General features: G+C 44.1%; 1 protein-coding gene across 4 annotated transcripts in view; it reads right to left on the bottom strand.

The window, feature by feature from the left end:
* Positions 1–21,265, bottom strand: part of rnf216 (ring finger protein 216) — a 220,941-nt gene that overhangs the window by 170,648 nt on the left and 29,028 nt on the right. For 3 of the 4 annotated variants that reach the window (XM_041206802.1, XM_041206800.1, XM_041206803.1), the window contains exons 2-4: positions 11,206–11,262; positions 6,216–6,328; positions 3,042–3,169 (exon numbers count right to left, since the gene is read on the bottom strand). In XM_041206802.1, the coding sequence (XP_041062736.1) occupies positions 3,042–3,169; positions 6,216–6,282 (195 nt within the window). In that variant the 5' untranslated portion in view covers positions 6,283–6,328; positions 11,206–11,262. The remainder of the gene's footprint in view (positions 1–3,041; positions 3,170–6,215; positions 6,329–11,205; positions 11,263–21,265) is intronic. The other variant, XM_041206801.1, reaches the window with a different exon arrangement.

Raw genomic sequence — 21,265 nt, forward strand, 5'->3', positions numbered from 1 at the left:
TTTCCTAGATTCACATCTAAATCATTAATGCACACTACAAACAGCAAGGGTCCCAGCACTGATCCCTGTGTTACATCACTCACACTGCCTTCAAATCGCACAAACAACCTTCGACCATCACCCTCTGCCTCCTGCCACTAAGCCAATTTTTGGTCCAATTTGCAAAATTGTCCTGGATCCCATGGGCTCTTACCTTCTTGACCAGTCTTACTGAAGTCCATGTAGACTACATCAACTACACTACCCTCATCGACACAACTAGTCACCTCCTTGAAAAATTCAGTCAAAGTTGTTAGACATGATCTCCCCCTGACAAAGCCATGCTGGCTATCCCTGATTAATCTCTGCCTCTCCAAGTGGATATTAAACCTGTCCCTCAGAATTTTTCCCCTACCACTGATGTTAGACTCACTGGCCTGTAATTACCTGGCTTATCCCTACTGCCCTTCTTGAATAATGGTACCACATTCACTGTCCTCCAGTCCTCTGGCATCTCTCCTGTGGCCAGAGAGGATTTGAAAATTAGTGTCAGAACCCTTGCATCTTCTCCCTTGCCTCACATAGCAGCCTGGGATACATCTCATCTGAGCCTGGGGATTTATCCACTTTTAATCCCGCTAAAACTGCTAATACCTCCTCCCTTTCAATGGTAATTTGTTCAAGTATACAGTCCCCTTCCCTGATTTCTACACCTACATCGACCTTCTCCATAGTGAACACAGATGAAAAGTAATCATTTAAAACCTCACCTACGTCCTCAGGCTCCAAGCACAGATTGCCACTTTGGTCCCTAGTGGGCCTTAATCTTTCCTTGGTTACTCTCTTGACCTTAATATATTTATAAAATGCCTTGAGATTTTCTTTTATCTTGCCCGCCAGTGTTTTTTCATGCACCCTCTTTGCTCTCCTAATTACTTTTTTTTTTAAGTACCCCCCACACTTACTGTACTCCTCTCGGGCTTCCACTGTTTTCAGCCCCCTGTATCTGCCATAAGTCTCATTTTTTCCCTTGTCCAGTCCTCTATATCCCTTGACATCCAAGGTTCGCTGGACTTGCTGGTCCTAACCTTCACCTTTACGGGAACACGCTGGCCCTGAACTCTCAGTGTTTTCTTTTTGAATGACTTCTACTGGTCTGATGCAGACTCTCCAACAAGTAGCTGCTCTGAGTCCACATTGGCCAGATCCCGTCTTATCATATTGAAATCAGCCTTCCCCCATTTCAGGACCTTTATTTCCAATCCACCTTTGTCCTTTTCCATAACTAGCTTAAATCTTAGAGTTATGGTCACTACCCCCAAAATGCTCTCCCACTGACACTTCTATCACTTGCTCAGCTTCATTCCCTAAGATTAGGTCCAGGACTGCCCCTTCTTTTGTAGGACTTTCTATGTGCTGGATCAAAAAGCTCTCCTGGATGCACTTTAAGAATTATGCCCCCTTTAAGCCTTTCACACTAAGACAATCCCAGTTAATATTGGGGAAGTTGAAATCCCCTACTATTATTACCCTATTATTTTTACACTTCTGAGATTTGCCTAAGTATCTGCTCCTCTATTTATGCATGTGAGAGCAATGTGGGATGAGCATCCTAGAGAAAGGAGCAAGATTATGGGGATAAACTGAATAGTCAGCTATGGAGATAAAGAATGAAAGCATGAGAGGTTTGTGTGTAATAGTCTATGAAATTGAGTCTTGGATAGACCTAGGACATTTTGAAGTTAGTAGCTGTTGAGTAGATAAGTGTTTGGTACAAAAGAACACAACAAGCCTCACGAAGGCAGCTTTAGCAAAGGAGGAGATGAGACCAATTCTGTCAGATAAACTACTAGGGGTATAAGTATCAAACCTTAAGAGGTGGTAACTACTGATTGAACTTGGAACAGACATGAAGCCATGTTTTGAATGCATGCTTTATGAATGGAGAACCGGACAAGACAAACCTCGCTATGCTGTTACTGGTTGCACATCTTCCTTCCTGAACATCAATGCTATGTCTACAAGAACCTTGACTGAGTAAGCATTAATTTGATTTCCATCCCTTATTATTTCTTAGATTGAAATAGAATGAATTTGGTGGGGTAGGAGTAAATGCAATAAGGCCAAAATTAGGTTTACTATATATGTATGTGAACGCAAGGAGTGTGGTAAATAAAGCTGGTGAGCAGCAGGCACAGTATTTTGCTTCTTGTGAAATAACTTCCTGCTTTAATGTCTAATTGGGTATTAGCTATAAAATTTTAATAAAACAAAGTGATTCGCCAAAATACATTTCTATTTGATAAAAGATTATTTTGATTATCTGACCATTGTGGAAGTTTGCAGTGTGCAATTTAGCTGCCACGTTGCTTACAATAGTGACGACACTTCAAAAGTACTCAATTGGTTCAAAGTGCTCAGGGATACCCTGAGGTCATGAAAGATGCTGCTTAATTGCAAGTCTGTCTTTTTTTCTTTCTTGATCGAACAACGATGGTGGTAAATACAAGAGCTCCCATGCACAACATTCTTGACAGATGAATGGCTGAGATGTGTACGAATTTAACAAAAATTATCCAAAGCCTTTGGGAGAATGGAGTTGCAGCATATACATGTGTTTCATACGTATCCAAGGACAGTTTTTCTGTCGACCGATTCTATTTTGTTGAACATAAAAGGTAGTCAAATATTCCGGCTGAATGGGGCTGATCACCTGACATCAAATGACTAATCAACACAGCTGCAGTGGTAAATGTCGAATACATTTCCAATAGCACGTGCATGTAGCACATACAAACAGAAGCATTAACATGTTTCAAAGAAAAAGGTATGAATATACATGCCAAAAGAATAAGGGAACATCATTTTCTGTCATCCTCCAAAAGTACACCTGTTGATATTTCCCTCGCTGCAATCAATTGCTTGGTCTCCCCAACTGACATTGTAAACTCCCAAAAGACCCATTTCTTACCACCTTACTAAGCACCTTCACACTGCTTCTATTGCACATCTTGTGCAAATCAGTTTCCCTAAATAGAAGGAAGTAAAACAAAGCATAATACCTCAATGAGTACAACATCTTGATCCTCTGCTAGTCGATTTTCAATGGCCACAACTGGTGGATCATCATCATCTGAGTCAGAGTCATCGGTGATGGTGATGACTGGAGTATTGCGAGGGTCTCTCCAGACTGGAACAGAAATTGGAGAATGATGGCTTGACTGCAAAAAAAAAAATCTACACCATTTATTGACAATTTTTTCTAGCTCTCATCCAAGTGTTGCCCATAGGTAACAAATGATGTAGATCAGGAGCCGGAGCAGTTTGATGAGGAATACAAAAGAGTGGAGCAGTTAGAAAACGCGGGGAGCACAGCACAGATGGAGTGAAACACAATGCCAGGGTAAAGTGTGAATGGATAGGGAACTCTTCCCTCAGGTTGAAGCTGGGGGCAGGTGGTTTTCTCACAGCCAAGGCCTAAAACTGAGGCTGGTGAGGGCAAAGGGTTGTTCTGCATAACAAACCGTATTTGCAAAATTGCTTTTTATTAAGGATCACAAATCCAATGCCTATAGTGATTTTCTTTCAAAATATAAAAGTTCACATTTTAGATCGTTTCAATTGTTTACAACAACAAAAAGCACAACTACCGTCAATGTAATTGTGACTTTTCCAAACATCACTGTCTGCCTTTTTCCCTCGGTAGGGTGAGTCTAAGGCCAACAAACAACACACCATGGCTTGCTTTATCAATGACAATTCTTCCTGCCAATTATAGAAATAACTAGTTATATTCATCTCATTCACCCCACCACTTCAAAACACAAAAAGAGAGGCAGTCTTAAAGACATTCATGCCTGTAGATTGCTTGTGCAAAGCAACACTGGTCCACTTTGAGAATTATACTCTGCCACCTGGTTGGAGAATTTTACTCTGGGCAGATAACAGCTAACACAATTGACTTTTGAGAAGCAGGCCACAGCTCACACACCTCTGCCTCTCCCTTTAAAAAAAATGTGAATTTCATTCATTTTGAACCCTGGTTATCACATAACAGCTTTGGGAGAAAAAGGTCAGTGACTGGGAATGCCTCTTCTTGACTGAATTACATTATCAAAGGACAGTTCCTTCTCAATTTTCTTTCAAGTGTGCCACAAAGTTGGAGTATGGAAGAGATACGTGACAAACTGGAAAGTTGCAGCTTTTGTATGTTCTAAAATATTCTGGACTGGGCATGCATTGGGCTCAAAAAGCAGGAAGGGGAAACTCAGTTGCATAATCTGCACCCCTTTTAATTCTGAGGTGGGATTGCAGGTCTTCTCTTTTTGTCAGCAGGAAGGAACTATGTGAACTAAGTTGAGGGATGTTCAATTCCGTTCTTACTGAGTGAAGGACCAAGAAGTAAAAATGCCATAATATGTAATCTCAATGAGGGGCCAGCAGACAATTGGAAAAATCTCATTAGCATTAACATTCATTAGCATTCTTTTAAGGCTGGGATTATGTCACATCACAAAGGCAAAATCTCAGTAGTTTTACTCTTCACTCAGTCCAGGATAGATCTTAACTGGAAGTATTTAACACCAACACAGTTCTCAAAAATGGGGAAACGTTTAATCCCTAGCTCCAGATTCCAACATCCAGGAGAGAATAAAAATTCACAAAATACAATTTTTAACAGAAGTATTAAAATACATAAAGTGTCCTTATATGCAGCACATTAGCAAGATGCAGCAATATAAAGGAATGTGGTGCTCACGTACAAAGTGCATGGTAGTTGGAAGGGTTGGGGGTCAGAGGTAAACATCATTCTCAACAGAATAGATAAAAATGTGATAAAAGCATTTTCAATGTACTTGATTTCACCCATTAGATTTCTCCAGCAAGAAGGGAATGATAAAATAATTGTAATGGAGGAGCGAGGTAGTTTAAAAAAAAATTTAAAACAAGCTATTTAACAATAGCCACATTGTCATACTTTCATCCGAAAAATAGAGCAACAACCTTAAATATTAAAATGAAAAATTTACAAGATTTTAAAGCAGATCATAAGGGACTCACCTCCTAATCACCTTCTTAATGTTTTCATGGATATCTCATCAGCTGGGAGCCAAAGCGAAAAAACTGATTCCATTAAGGAAATATTCCTTGAACATAACCTTAGCTTTTAAGCACTCAACATAAGTTGTGATTTTAATAATCTTCAGGGAAATATTTTGTTACTTAAATCTCTAAGCGAAATCACTCATGTTACAAGATTACAAAATTTCAATTTATTCTGAAGATGGAGGTGCATACGTGATTCGTTTTACACAATACCTAAATCGATTTATACTTCTTGTGGGTGAAGTGCTGTTGCAAACAGCCTTCTATATGATAAAAGCAAAAAACTGCGGATGCTGGAAATCCAAAACAAAAAAAAAATACCTGGAAAAACTCAGCAGGTCTGGCAGCATCTGCGGAGAGGAACACAGTTAATGTTTGCAGTCCAAATGACCCTTCAACACAACTAAGTAAAAATAGAAGAGGTGAAATATAAGTTGATTTAAGGGCGTGGGTAGAGCTGGATAGAGGGCCAGTGATAGGTGGAGATAACCAAAAGATGTCACCTCTTTGTCCTTTTGTCTGAGACATCTTTTGGTTATCTCCACCTATCACTGGTCCTCTATCCAGCTTTACCCACCCCCTTAAACCAACTTATATATCACCTCTCTTTTTATTTTTACTTAGTTCTGTTGAAGGGTCATTTGGACTCGAAACATTAACTGTGTTCCTCTCCGCAGATGTTGCCAGACCTGCTGAGTTTTTCCAGGCTTCTATATGAATTTGGTAACTGTAACTGGGTGTAATTTAAACTGGGAAGGGTAATGGAAACCTGGGACTCCCTCCCTAAAATACTGCGGCTAAGGGTCATTTCAAAATTTCAGAACCAATTAATAGATTATTTAGGCACCAAGGGAGGTAAATGGAGTTAAGAAACAGACCAGCCATGACTTAATTGAATAGAGAGGGGCTGAATGTTTCTTCCTGAAATATTCTCTAAGTAACTGCAAAAATAAAACAAATGGAATGATATCCACGTTGGAGAACTGTTTAAGGAATGTTATTTATTAATCATGTGAAAAATTATGCAAGGGCAGTTCCTGCTTACACATCATCTTTGCAATCATTCATTAACACAGGAAAACTATATAAGACATAAAGCAGCAACTCTGCTGTGATATTGCAGTACCTACCACTATGGGAATCACCCTGGTACATGGAAACGTTGATTACCTCCTCCTCCACTATTTGCTCAGCCATCGCCGCACAATGAATCAGAATGTAGCACTCCAAATGTTTCACATACCTGCAAATAAAATATAATACGTTAGTCAAATGTACTATAGTCAACCATCAGTATTTGACCAATTACTTAATTACAAAAATAGAAAGAGAACTGTGCAGTTCAAGCTGGGCTGAAGGGTTTGGTTAATAAACATATTTTATGGTCCTCAACCAATAAAAAATTGGAACATTCAGGCTTTCCTTAAACAGGGATGTTAAACTACACATTTTACATATGGAAATATACTGGAATAGTTTCACCTTAGGAATGAGATGTTAATGCACAAATAAGCATAGGTTATAATGGGTGTGCCCAAATAGAGGTTTACTGACTCAGCAGGGAATAGTTGGTATACCCATAAAGGTCTAAATCAGTTAGGAGTTAATTGTGCATTAGGATCTGAAAATAAGGCTTCTTTAACTTGATACAATTGTTACACAAACACACTTGAATAACCAATTTTGGAAGGTCCTAAGTCTTTTATTAATGCTGATGTGTTGGGTTTTCAAAGGTCACATATGAAGGTTTAGCAGGAGAAAGTTAACTCACTGTTAAACATAAAGAATGGGCAGCCTGGAAGGAGGAGAGGGTGTCAGCTCAGCAGTCCCACTGATATTCAAGGTGTGCCTGATGCCAGATTCTTTTAGCATCCAGAGCTCACCACTTCTATTCAAACAAATACCAGTGCTGAATTTGGCTCAGGCCTCAAGCTGACACGGACCTGCAATCAGACCTAACAAATTTGATTGAATTTTTTGAGGAGGTGACCAGGTGTGTAGATGAGGGTAGTGCAGTTGATGTAGTTTATATGGATTTCAGCAAAGCCTTTGACAAGGTCCCACATGGGAGACTTATAAAGAAGGCAAATGCACATGGGATACAGGGTAATTTGATAAGGTGGATTCAAAATTGGCTTAGTTGTAGGAGGCAGAGGGTGATGACAGAAGGATGTTTTAGTGAATGGAAGCCAATGTCCAGTGGTGTACCACAGGGATCTGTGCTGGGTCCCCTATTATTTGTCATTTATATAAACTATATAGATGACTATGTGGGGGTTAGGATTAATAAGTTTGCGGATGACACAAAGATTGGCCAGGTGGTTAACAGTGATGTTGAGTGTCTTGGGTGACAGGAAGATATAGACGAGATGGTGAAATGGGCAGATAAGTGGTAGATGAAAGTTAACCCTGAAAAGTGTGAGGTGATACATTTTGGAAGGAATAATTTAACAAGGAAGTATTCAATGAACGGCATGGCACTAGGAAGTTCTGAGGAACAAAGGGAGCTTGGCGAGTGTGTCCATAGATCTCTGAAGGCAGAGGAGCATGTTAGTGGAGTGGTGAAAAAGGCATATGGGACATTTACCTTTATCAATCGAGGCATAGATTACAAAAGTAGGGAGGTCATGTTCAAGTTGTATAGAACCTTGGTGAGGCCACAGCTGGAGTACTGCGTGCAGTTCTGGTTGCCACATTATAGGAAGGATGTGATTGCACTGGAAGGAGTGCAGAGGAGATTCACCAAGATGTTGCCTGGGATGAAACATTTAAGTTATGAAGAGAGTTTGGATAGACTTGGGTTGTTTTCGTTGGAGCAGAGAAGACTGAGGGGCGACCTGATCAAAGTGTACAAGATTATGAGGGGCATGGAGAGGGTGGACAGGGAGCAGCTGTTCCCCTTAGTTGAAGGGTCATCACAAGGGGGCATAAATTCAAGGTGAGGGGCAGGAGGTTTAGGGGGGATGTGAGGAAAAACTTTTTTACCCAGAGGGTGCTGACGGTCTGGAAAGCACTGCCTGGGAGGGTGGTGGAGGTGGGTTGCCTCACATACTTTAAAAAGTACCTGGATGAGCACTTGGCGCATCATATCATTCAAGGCTATGGGCCAAGTGCTGGTAAATGGGATTAGGTAGGCAGGTCAGGTGTTTCTTTGTCGGTGCAGATTCGATGTGCCGAAGGGCCTCTTCTGCACTGTGATTCTGTGACGTGCTGACTTGCTAGGCAGTAAAGGCATAATTCCAATTTCTCAGCCTCTCATCTTCTTTCAATTTCTCTCATTTTACTTGGGATCACCACAATGCTGGTTGATCAACCTTGTCCATCTCCTCCTGTAAGTCACCCACTCCTTTTCCAATCCTGTTGTGCTCAAGTCTCTCACCAGCACACGTCTAGTCTTGGACCTTCCTTTTCTCCTTCTTCCTGGCATCCCATCTCCATCATTCCCCTCACCACATCTGCTCTCGCCACAAAAGATGACCATGCCATTTCAATCTCTTATTGGCTATTTCTTCAATGCTTCCACAATCTTCATTGTCCCTCTGATGTACTGGTTCCTGATATTGTTCTTTATTGTCACTCCACACATCCATCCCAGCATCCAATCTCATTAGTATCCAGTTGTTCTCCCTCTCTCCTTAATATTGCCCAAGTTTCTGCATGAAATAAAGAGGTCACCTTGTGGGTTCTTCCTTTCAGGAAATTTTTTTACAAGTCTACTAACCCAAAAGCTCTCTATGCAAGTCCATCAGGGGATGTGACTGACAGTTCAGGAACCACTGTTACAGTAAGAGCAAGATGGATGACAGAGGCTAATAAGGTTGGACCTGGGCCTGTTGGTAATTAAGTTTCCTCTATTTTCCCACGCTACAGTCACTACGTCTCCCCTTCCCACTCTTTATAAGGTACTGCTGTTTCATCACGGTTTTGGATAAAACTATTTATTCCTGCTTTATAATGTTTTGTCACTGTTTTATGTCTCAGGTGCATAATTATATCCATTTTACACACTTGTGGTTAGGCATCCTAACATTATTCCAAAATCCAGAAATGCCTTGGTCCCTAGCATTCCGGATTTGAGAGGTTACAATGCATACGCATTGCATTTCTCATGACAACGCAACCATTCTGATAATTTGAGGGTCCTTTCTGACACGCGCTATTCAAGATCAAGACAGTAGCTGCTCCCTGTTCTAATGGCATATTTGATCTTGGGCATCTTCTTCAGGATGGATTCCTCCTCCTTTCATTCTTGCAGCAGTTTTTCACTAATGCCAAATTCCCTTGCTGCAACGCAGTTATTTAATGAATGAGAAAATGATGACTTTTGCTTCTTTTGCAAGAGGACCCATCTCTGTTCATCAATTGCCATGTGCAGTATGCTCTGTGTTAAGCACATCTTAAAGTCCCATGCATCTTCTTCGCAAATCGGTCCATTTGTCTGCTTGATCCCATGCACCAACTAATAAAGGAAGTAGAATCCTAAACATATATTTCTTGGCTGATAAATTGAGGTCGACTCCTAATGTGAGAATAGCCCTAAACATACGTATATACAAACATACAAATTAGGAGCAGGAGTAGGCCACTCGGTCCCTCAAGCTTGCTCTGCCATTCAATAAGATCATGGCTAATCTGAATGTAACCTCAACCCCACATTCCTGCCTACCCCGATAACTTGTCACCCCCTTGTTAATCAAGAGTCTATCTAGCTCTGCCTTAAAATATTCAAAGGCTCTGTTTCCACCACCTTTTGAGGAAGAGAGTTCCAAAGACTCAACTCTCAGAAAAAAATTCTCCTCATCTCTGTCATAAACAAGCGACCCCTTATCTTTAAACAGTGACTCCTAGTTCCAGATTCTCCCACAAGCAGAAACATCCTATCCACATCCACCCTGTCAAGGCCCCTCAGGATCTTAAAGGTTTCAATTAAGTCGCCTCTTACTCCTCTAACTTCCAATGGCTACAAGCCTAACCTGTCCAGCCTTTCCTCATAAGACAACCCACCCATCCCTCACATTAGTCTAGTAAGCCTTCTCTGATCTGCTTCTAATGCATGTACATCTTTTTTTAAAAAAAGGAGACCAGTACTGCAAACATTACTCCAGATGTGGTCTCACCAATGCCCTGTACAACTGAAGCATAACCTCTCTACTTTTGTAATCAATTCCCCTCACAATAAATGATAACATTCTATTAGCCTTCCTAATTGCCTGCTGTCCCTGCACACTAACCTTTTGTGATTCATGCACTAGGACACCCAGATCCCTCTGAATTTCAGAGCTCTGCAATCTCTCACCATTTAGGCAATAAGCTTCTTTTTTATTCTTCCTGCCAAAATGAACGATTTCACATTTGCCCATATTATACTCCATTTGCCAGATCTTTGCCTACTCAGTTAACCTATGACACTTTGCAGCCTCCTTATGTCCTCTTCAAAATTTACTTTCCTACCTATTTTTGTGTCATCAGCAAATTTAGCCACCATTCCTCTGGTCCCTTCATTCAAGTCATTTATATAAATTGTAAACTGTTGAGACCCCAGCACTGATCCCTGTGGCACACGATTCGTCACATCCTGCCAACCCAGAAAAAGACCCATTTATGCCAACTCTCCACTTCCTACTTGCTAGCCAATCTTCTATCCATGAGCTTTTATTTTCTGTATTAACCTTTGATGTGGCACTTTATCAAATGCCTTCTGAAAATCTAAGTACAGTACATCTACCGGATCCCCTTTATCTACGGCATATGACTCCTTCAAAGAACTCAAATAAATTGGTTAAACATGATTTCCCTTTTATAAAACCATGTTGACTCTGCCTGATTGCATTTATTAACTGAAAAATTGGGGTCAACTTATAGGTTGAATATAGGCATAAACATGCATTTTGGCGCTGAAAATTGTGTCACTTTATATGCCGGTTCAACTTATAACACCTCTCAATCTATGGTATATCGTCTCAATGTTGAAGTTCCCTCCACTCCGAACACATTGCAAAAACCATTAGCTGCCAATTTTTGATTTGCCTAAAGCCTACCAATAAAAATGTTAATAAGCTGTCAGTTTTTGGTACTGGTTATATTGTAGGTCGTATTTGAAAATGTAATGCACATACTTACAACCAGTTATTTTATTTCCTTAAGCCAATGTTGTGAGTCCTCTCATCGAGTGGATGTCTGCACGGGGAGAATAAGGGAATGATATAAAGTAGACAGGTGCAGTGAACTGTAACAATGTTACTCCTCTTGGCTTTGCAAATAATTCAAATCAACATACAATTATACAAGCAACATTACGGAGAAGTCAAAAAAAAACCAAGTTTTAAAAACTGACCACAAAAATGTGTCCTGTGGTCAAAGTCCACAACTAGCAACATCAGGAGTGATTTGCTCATTACTCAAATTTCAATGCCACTGATTTTCTATGCAATGCAAACATTTCTTCAAGTTAAGAAGTGTTGCCTTAGAACAGAGTTCTGCCTTTTAAACAACAGTGCCACTTGTTTTGGCGGGGCGGTGGGGTGGGGCAGGGTGGAGGAAGAAGAGGACCCAAGGAGTGTTGAAAGCTTTTTCTTGTTCCCATCTTGAACCAAAGACTGATCAAATGAGTACCAGTAATGTTTTATATAATATTCATTCATGGGATGTGAGCGCCACTGCAAGGCCAGCACTTATTGCCATCATAATTACCTTGAGAAGGTGGTGGTGAGCCACCTTCTTGAACCGCTGCAGTCTGTATGGTGTAGGTACACCCATAAAGCTGGTAGGGAGTGAGTTCCAGGATTTTGAGCCAGTGGTGAATGGCAATATAGTTCCAAGTCAATATGCTTTGTGGCTTGAAGGGGAACTTGCAGGTGCTGGTGTTCCTATATGTCTGCTGTCTTTCTTCCTATAGATGGCAAAAGGTTTGGAAAATGCTGTAGGAGAAGGCTTAGTGAGCTGCTGCAGTGTATTTTGTAGGTGGTACACACTGCTGTCACAGCATGTCAGTGTTGGAGCAAGCGAATGTTTAAGGTGGTTGATGGGGTTTCAATCCTGGCAAGTAGCTGCTATGCCCTGAATGGTGTTGAGCTTCCCGAGTGTTGTTGGAGCTACACTCATGCAGGCAAGTGGGGAATATTCCACCAAACACCTGACTTGCACCTTGTAAACTGCTTAAAGGTTTTAGGGAGTCAGGCGGTGAATTACTTGCTGCAAAATACCTAGCCCCTGACCTGTTATTATAGCTACAGTATTTATGTGGCTGGTCCAATGTGGTCAATGATGAGCCCCAGGATGTTTTTGGTGGGGGGTGTTTCAGCATTCATAATGCCATTGAATTAAAGAAGAGATAGGTTCTCTCTTGTTACAAATGGTCATTGCACTTGTGTGGTGCAAACGTTACGTGTCATTTGTCAGCCCAATTCTGAATATGGTTCAGATTTTGCTGCATGGCGGCACAAACTGCTTCATTACCTGAGGAGCTGGGTATGGCACTGTGCAATCAGCAAACATCCTCACTTCCAATCTTTTGATGCTAGGAAGGTAACTGACAAATGCAGCTGAAGATGGTTGGACCTAGGACATTCCCCTAAGGAACTCCTGAAGCAAAGTCCCAGGCCTAAGGTGATTGGCCTTCAACAACCATTTTCCTTTGTACTAGGTATGGCTCCAGCCAATGGCGAGGTTTCCTCAATTCCCATTGGCTTCAACTTTACCAGAACATTTTGATGCCACATTCAGTCAAATGCTGTATTGATGCTAAGAGCAGTAACTCTCACCTCACCTCTCAAATTCAGCTCAGGTTTGGAACCAAGTGATCCTGGCAGAACCGAAACCAAGCAACAGATAGCATGTTATTGATGGCTAAGTACCGTTCGTTAACACTGTTGATGACACCTTCCAACACTGATGATCAAGGGTAGACTGATGGGGCAGTAATTGGCCAAATTGGATTTACCCTGCTTTTTTGTGGCTGTAGCTGGGCAATTTTCTACATTGTCGGGTAGATGCCAGTGTTGTAGCTAGACTGGGACAGTTCGGCTCGGGACGTGGCTAGTTCTGGAGCATAAGTTTTCAGCACCAATGCCAGAATGTTGTCAGGGTCCTTAGCCTTTACATTATTCAGTGCCTTCAGCTGTTTCTTGATATCATTGGAGTGAACTGAATTGGCTGAAAACTGGCATCTGTGATGCTGGGGCCCTCAGCTGAACCATTCATTCAGCACTTCTCTGTGAAGATGGTTGCAAACACTTCAGCCATGTGTTTTATACTCACACACATCGCCATCACTGGGGATTAGCTGTTTAGCAGTTAGCTGTTTAATTGCCCACCACCACTGATGACTGGATGTGACAGAACTACTGAGCCTGACCTGATCCACTGCTTGTGCTTTTTTAAAAATTCATTTATTCATGTGGAGACGCTGGCTAGGCCAGCATTTATTGCCCATCCTTAATTGCCCTTGCTCAGAGGGCATTTAAGAGACAACCATATTGCTGGAGTCACATGTAGGCCAGACCAGGTAAGGACGGCAGATTTCCTTCCCTAAAGGACATTAATGAACTAGGTGGGTTTTTACGACAATTGGCAATGGTTTTGTGGTCAACATCAGACTTTTACTGAATTCAAATTTCACCATCTGTCATGGTAGGATTTGAACCGGGGTCCCCAGAGCATTACCCTGGGTCTCTGGAATACTAGTCCAGTGGCAGTACCATTATGCCACCACCTCCCCACAAGATCTGTCTACAACATGCCACTTACCCTGTTTAGCACACATGTAGTCCTGTGTTGGAGCTTCACCATGTTAGCATCTCATTTTTAGGCATGCCTAGTGTTGATCCTAGCACGCACTCCTGATTGGTCTGGGTTTGGTCCCATGGTTCAATTGTGACAGCAGAGTGCAGGATATGCCGGGCCATGGGATTACAGATTATGGTGGAATACAATCCTCTTGCTGCTGATGGCCCATAGTGCCTCATGGATGTTCAGTTTTGAGCTGTTAGATCTAATCAGAATCTATCACATTTAGCACAACAGTGGTGCAACAAAGAACAATGTAGAATGTCCTCAGGATGAAGATGAGACTTTGTCTCCACAAGTACAGTCTGGTTGTCACTCCTATCAATGTCATCCTAGATAAATGCATCTGCGCAGATAGACTGGTGATGACAGGACTCAGCCAGCTCAGTCAGCAGTGTTGTAACTGAGCAACTCTTTGTGATGGACATTGGAGTCCCTACCCCGAGTCCATTCTGTGCCGTTGCCACCTTCAGAGCTCCTTCAAAGTGGTACTCAACTTAGAGAACATAAATAGGATGAGTAGGCTATTCAGCCCCTCAAGCCTGCCCTGCCATTCAATCAGATCATGGCTGATCTGCTACAGACCTCAATTCCTTTTTCATGCCAGCTTCTCATAGCCCGCAACTCCCCGATATTTCAAAAATCTATCTACTTCCTCTTTAAATGCTTTCACTGGTCTAGCTGACACAACTCTCTGAGGTAGAGAATTCCAGACATTCACTCTCCTCAGAAGAAATTCCTTCACATCTCAGTTTTAAATGAGTGCCCCCTTATTCTGTAACTATGTCCCCTAGTTTGAGATTCCCTCACTAGTGGAAACATCTACCCTGTCAAGCCCCCTGAGAATCTTGTACATTTCAATAAGATCATCCCTCATTCTTCCAAACTCTAATGAATAAAGGCCTAACCTGTTTAGCCGTTCTTGATAAGTCAACCTCTTCATCCCAGGAATCAGACTAGTGAATCTCTTTTGAATTGCCTCCAATGTAGTATATCCTTTCTTAAATACAGGGACCAAAACTGTACACAGTACTTCAGGTGCAGCCTCACCAAAACGCTGTACAGTTGTAATAAGACTTCCCTATTTTTAAACTCCAACCCCCTAGCAATACAGGCCAAAGTTCCATTTGCCTTCTTAATTGCTAGCTGCACCTGCATGCTAACTTCTTGTGTTTCATGCACAAGAACACCCAGATACCTCTGTGCTACACTTTTTGGAGTCTCTCTCCATTTAAATATTGGTCTGCCTTTTGATTTTTCCTACCAAAGTGCATGACCCCTCACTTCCCCACATTAAACTCCATCTGCCAAGTTTTTGCCCACTCACTCAACCTGTCTATATCTCCTTACAGATTCCTTATGTCCTCATCACAACTAGGAGCAATTGGAAGCACTGATTCGACAGATGACAGACGGTGGTAAGTAATAATCAGCAGGAGGCTTCCTTGCCCATGTTTGACCTGATATCATGAGATTTCATGGAGCCCAGCTTCAATGTTGAGGACTCCCGGAGCCACTCTTTCCTAACTGTAAACAACTGTGCTGTCCCCCAGCAGACTTCTCTCGCAGGCGCTCTATCCCCAGCAGCAACGACCTCTGGTGGGTCTATTCTGTCAGTGGGACAGGACATGTTGAGGGATGATGTTGGTGGTGTCTGGAACAATGGCTGTAAGATATAGAAGGCTCTCCCAATTTTGGCACAAGTTCTCAGATGTTATTGAGAAGGACTTTGCAAGATCGGGTGACCTGTGCGTACCTTTGTCATGTCTGGTGCCATGTGGTCAGTCTGCTTTTGTTTTATTAGACTTTCTTGCGGTAGTTTCATACAACTAAGTTCTTTCCTAGGCCATTTCAAAGGGCAGTTAAGAGTCAATCACACTGTTTGGAGTCACATGTAGGCTAGGCCAGGTAAATTTGGTAGATTCCCTTTCCTAATGGACATTATGAAGCAGATCAATTTTTACAACTCCTGTAGTTTCATGAATATATGCCTGATGTAAGCTTTATATTCTAATTTAATTAAATTTAAATCCCCAGCCTCCCTGCTGGGATTTGAACTCATTTCTCCAGATCATTGGTTCAGGGCTCTGAATTACTAACACAAAAACAAAACACTGCAAATGCTGGAAATCGGAAATAAAAACAGAAAATGCTATAAATATTCAGGTCAATCATTTTACAAAAATTTTAATTCATTCATGGGATGTGGACTTCACTGGCTGGGCCAGCATTTATTGCCCATCCCTAGTTGCCCTTGAGAAGGTGGTGGTGAGCTGCCTTCTTCAACCATTGCAGTCCATGTAGTGTAGATACACCCACAGTGCTGTTGTGTGTGTGTGTGTGTGTGTGTGTGTGTGTGGTGGGGGGGGGGGGGTTCCCTGGATTTTGACCCAGCAACAGTGAAGGAAGGGCGATATATTTCCAAGTCAGGATGGTGAGTGACTTGGAGGGGAACTTCCAGGTGGTGGTGTTCCTATCAATCTGCTGCCCTTGTCCTTCTGGATGATAGTGGTTGTAAGTTTGGAAGGTGCTGTCTAAGGAGCCTTGGTGAATTATGCAGTGCATCTTGTAGATGGTACACACTGCTGCTACTGTGCATTGGTGGTGGAGGGAGTGAATGTTTGTGGATGTGGTGCCAATCAAACAGGCTGCTTTGTCTTGGACAGTCAAGCTTCTTGACTGTTGTGGGAGCTGCACTCATCCAGGTAAGTGGGGAGTATTCCATCACACCCTTGACTTGTGTCTTGTGGATGTGGACAGGGTTTGGGGAGTCAGGAGATGAGTTACTCGCCACAGAATTCCTAGCCTCTGACCTGCTCTTTTCGCCACAGTATTTATATGGCTAGTCCAGTTCAGATTCTGGTCAATGATAACACCCCAGGGTGTTGATAGTGGGAATAGCACCTGTGGAGTGAAAAACTGAACTGAATGTTGCAGGTCTGTGTAAGATCAGTACCTGCCCTACTGAGTATTTCCAGCATTTTCTGTTTTTATTCCTGAGTTACTAGCTCAGCTACATATCCATTATGCTCAAGTTCCTGTCGACCGAGAGTGTAAGAATCAAAATCCTAGTTTGGATAGAGGGTGGGTTTAAATGAATACCAGAGAGAAATTCAGGGGTTGAAAATGGAAAGAATAGATTTGTGAAAGAATTAGTTGTTGAATGAGGTGCAGAAACTCTTTGAGAGGAGCGAGGTGGAGAGCATCTGCGCCAGGAGAGGGGTGGGAGGTGAGACGGGGGACAGAGGAGTGCCCGCGAGAGGCACGGGACGTGGGGGGGGCAGAGCGCCCGCGAGAGGCACGGGACGTGGGGGGGCAGAGCGCCCGCAAGAGGCACGGGACGTGGGGGGGGCAGAGCACCCGCGAGAGGCACGGGACGTGGGGGGGGCAGAGCGCCCGCGAGAGGCACGGGACGTGGGGGGGGCAGAGCGCCCGCGAGAGGCACGGGACGTGGGGGGGGGCAGAGCGCCCGCGAGAGGCACGGGACGTGGGGGGGGCAGAGCGCCCGCGAGAGGCACGGGACGTGGGGGGGCAGAGCGCCCACGAGAGGCACGGGACGTGGGGGGGCAGAGCGCCCACGAGAGGTACGGGACGTGGGGGGGCAGAGCGCCCACGAGAGGCACGGGACGTGGGGGGGCAGAGCGCCCACGAGAGGCACAGGATGTGGGGTGGCAGAGCACCCGCGAGAGGCACGGGACATGGGGGGGGCAGAGCGCCCGCGAGAGGCACGAGACGTGAGGGGGGCAGAGCGCCCGCGAGAGGCACGGGACGTGGGGGGGCAGAGCGCCCGCGAGAGGCACGGGACGTGGGGGGGGCAGAGCGCCCGCGAGAGGCACGGGACGTGGGGGGGGCAGAGCGCCCGCGAGAGGCACGGGACGTGGGGGGGGCAGAGCACCCGCGAGAGGCACGGGACGTGGGGGGGGCAGAGCACCCGCGAGAGGCACGGGACGTGGGGGGGCAGAGCACCCGCGAGAGGCACGGGACGTGGGGGCAAAGGAGCGCCTGTGAGAGGCACGGGATGGGGACAGAGAACCTGCATGAAGCACGGAATGTGGAGACAAAAGGGCGCCCGAGGGAGGCATGGGGTGGGGGCAGAGCGCCTGCATGAGGCACGGGGTGTGGGGACAGAGGCGTGCCTGTTAGAGGTGCGGGGTGGGGACAGCGCACCTGTGAGCAGCGTGGAGTGGTGACAGAGGAGTGTCTGTGAGAGGCGTGGAGTGTGGGGACTGATGAGTGTCTGTGAGAGGTGCAGGGTGGGGATAGGGGAGCACCTGTGAGAGGCGCAGGGCAGGGACAGAGGAGTGTCTGTGAGAGGCGCAGGGTGGGGACAGAGGAGTGTCTGTGAGAGGCACGGGATGGGGACAGAGGTGTGTCTGTGAGAGGCACGGGATTGGGACAGAGGGGCACCTATGAGAGACGCGGGATGGGGACAGAGGAGTGTCTGTGAAAGGCGCAGGGTGGAGACAGAGGAGTGTCTGTGAGAGGCACGGTATGGGGACAGAGGAGTGTCTGAGAGAGGCACGGGACAGGGACAGAGGGGCACCTGTGAGAGGCGCGGGATGGGGACAGAGTGCCTGCGAGAAGCACATGTGGCATAGAATGCCTCCGTGATACCCAGCAAGTGTTGAGATGTGATCCTTGAATTAACTTTGATATGCTGAAAAGTAAATGTTACTTTGTTTTTCTGTCTGCACAATAACTAAAACTCGCAAGTATTAAAGTGTCTAAAATTAACCCAATTGATCATTTTAAATATAAACAATCAACATTTTTCAAGGGTGCACATTCCCTTCAGTAAATTTTGTCTCTCTTTTAGGTTTTCATATCTTGTTTGTTGTGCAAAAGAAGTGAAAGAATGCTCTGCATACCTACAGTATAAGTTACAAAGCCCACATAACTAGTTGTTTTCACGTATGATAGGGTAATGATCAGGTTCATTCTTCAAGTGACAGTGGTATTTGGAAGCAGTCTCAGCTTTCCTTGAACACGTTGGACAGGTTTTGCTAATATTCTAGGTTGGGGAGTCAGCAGGGGAATTACTCGTCACAGAATTCTTAGCCTCTGGCCTGATCTTGTACCCACATTTATATGGCTGGTCCAGTTTAGTTTCTGGTCAATGGTAACCCCCTCAGGATGTTGACATTGGGGGATTCAGTAATGGTAAGACCATTCAATGTCAAGAGGAGATGGTTAGATTCTCTCTTGCTTGAGATGGTCATTGTCTAGCACTTGTGTGGTTTGAATGTTACTTGTCACTGATCACAGGTCTTGCTGCATATGGACACATACGCTTCACTATGAGAAATTCCAAATGGTAATCATCAACGAACATCCCCACTTGAGCTTATGATGGAGGGAAAATCATTGATAAAGCAGCTGAAGATGGTCGGGCCTCGGACACTACCGAGGAACTTTTGCAGCAATGTCCCAGGACTGAGATGATTGACCTCCAACAACCACAACTACCACACCAGGTGTGCTAAGTATGACTCCAATCAGTGGAGAGAAGGGCAGTCACTCTCACCTCACCTCTTGAGTTCAGCTCTTTTGTCTATGTTTGGACCTGTTACAAAGTCAGGAGCTGAGTGGCCTCAGCAGAACTCAACTTAGCGTCAGTGAACAGATTATTGCTGACTAAGAGCCATTCGATAGCACTGTCAACAATATCTCACATCAATTTGTTGATGATCAAGAGTAGACTGATGGAGTAATTGGCCGGGTTGGATTTGTCCTGCTCTTTTGTAGACAGGGCATGCCTGGGCAAGTTGCCACATTGCCAGGTAGATGCCAGTGCTGTAAATGGACTGGGACAACTTGGCTAGAGATGCAGCCAATTCTGGAGCACAAATCTTCAGTTACTGGGATACTGTCAGGGTCCATGGTCTTTGCAGTATCCAATGCCTTGAGCCATTTCTTTATCACGTGAAGTGAATCAAACTGGCTGAAGATGGCACGGTGATGTCGGGGAGCTCAGGAGGAGGCAGAGATAGATCATCCACTCGGCACTTCTGGCTGGGGATGGTTGCAAATGCTTCAGCATTGCCTTTTGCACTGATGTGCTGGGCTCCCCCATCATTCAGGATGGGGATATTTGTGGAACCACCTCTTATTAGTTGTTTAATTGTCCACCAGCATTCACGGCTGAATGTGGCAGAATTGCAGAGCTTAGATCTGATCTGTTGGTTGTGGGTTTACTTAGCTGTCTATAGCATGCTGCCCACGCTGGTTGGCATGCAAGTAGGCCTGTGTTGTAGCTTCACCAGGTTGGCACCTCATTTTTAGGTATGCCTGGTTCTGCTCCTGGTATGCCATCCTGCACTCTTCATTGAGCCAGGGTTGATCCCCCAGCTTAATGATAGAACAATAGAACCATAAAACCATAGAAAATTTACAGAGCAGTGGGAGTGCTTTCAGCCCATTGCGTTTGTGCTGGCCACAAAAAGAGAAAAAAGCTAGAGCTAAACATTTACATGCTCATTTTTAACCCAACTTTCCAACACCAGGTTCGTAGCCTTGCAGGTTACAGCACTTCAGGTACAGATCCAGGTACCTTATAAATGAGTTGAGCGTTTCAACCTCAACCACCCATTTAGGCAGTGAATTCTAGGTGTCTATTACCCTCTGGGTGAAAAAGGTTTTCATCATGTCCCTCCCAATCCTTCTACCAATCACCTTAAATCTATGCCCCCTGGTAACTGCCCCCTCAGCTAAGGAAAACATGTCTTTTCCTGTCTACCCTTTCTTAGCCTCTCATAATTTTGTACACCTCAATTAGGTCACCCCTCAGCCTCCTCATGCTCTAAGGAAAACAACCCTAGCTTATCCAATCTTTCTTCAAGCTGCAATTTTCAAGCCCTGACAACATTCTTGTAAATCTCCTCTATACTCTGAAGCAATTATGCCCTTCCTGTAACGTGGTGACCGGAACTGTACACAATATTCCAGCTGTGGCCTAACCACCTTTTTATACAGTTCCAGCATTACATTCCCAGCTTTTGTACTTTCATTACCTCGTCCAAAAAAGGAAAGCATTCCATATGCTTTCTTTACCACCTAATCCACCTGTCCTGCTGCCTTCAGGGACCTGTGGACATACACTCCAAAAACTCTCACTTCCTCAACCCCTCTCAATATTCTCCCATTTATTGAATATTCCCTTGCTCTGTTTGCCCTCCCTAAATGCATTACCTCACACTTCTCTGGATTGAATTCCATTCGCCACTTTTCTGCCCACCCAACCAAACCATTGATATCATTCTGGAGACAACAGCTATCCTCTTCACTATCAACTATGCAGCCAATTTTTCAGTCATCTGCAAATTTCCCAATCATGTCTCCCACATTTAAGTCCAAATCATTAACATATACAACAAACAGCAAGGGCCCCAACACTGAG

The sequence above is a fragment of the Carcharodon carcharias genome, chromosome 15 (genome assembly GCF_017639515.1).
Source record: "Carcharodon carcharias isolate sCarCar2 chromosome 15, sCarCar2.pri, whole genome shotgun sequence".
Lineage (NCBI taxonomy): Eukaryota > Metazoa > Chordata > Chondrichthyes > Lamniformes > Lamnidae > Carcharodon > Carcharodon carcharias.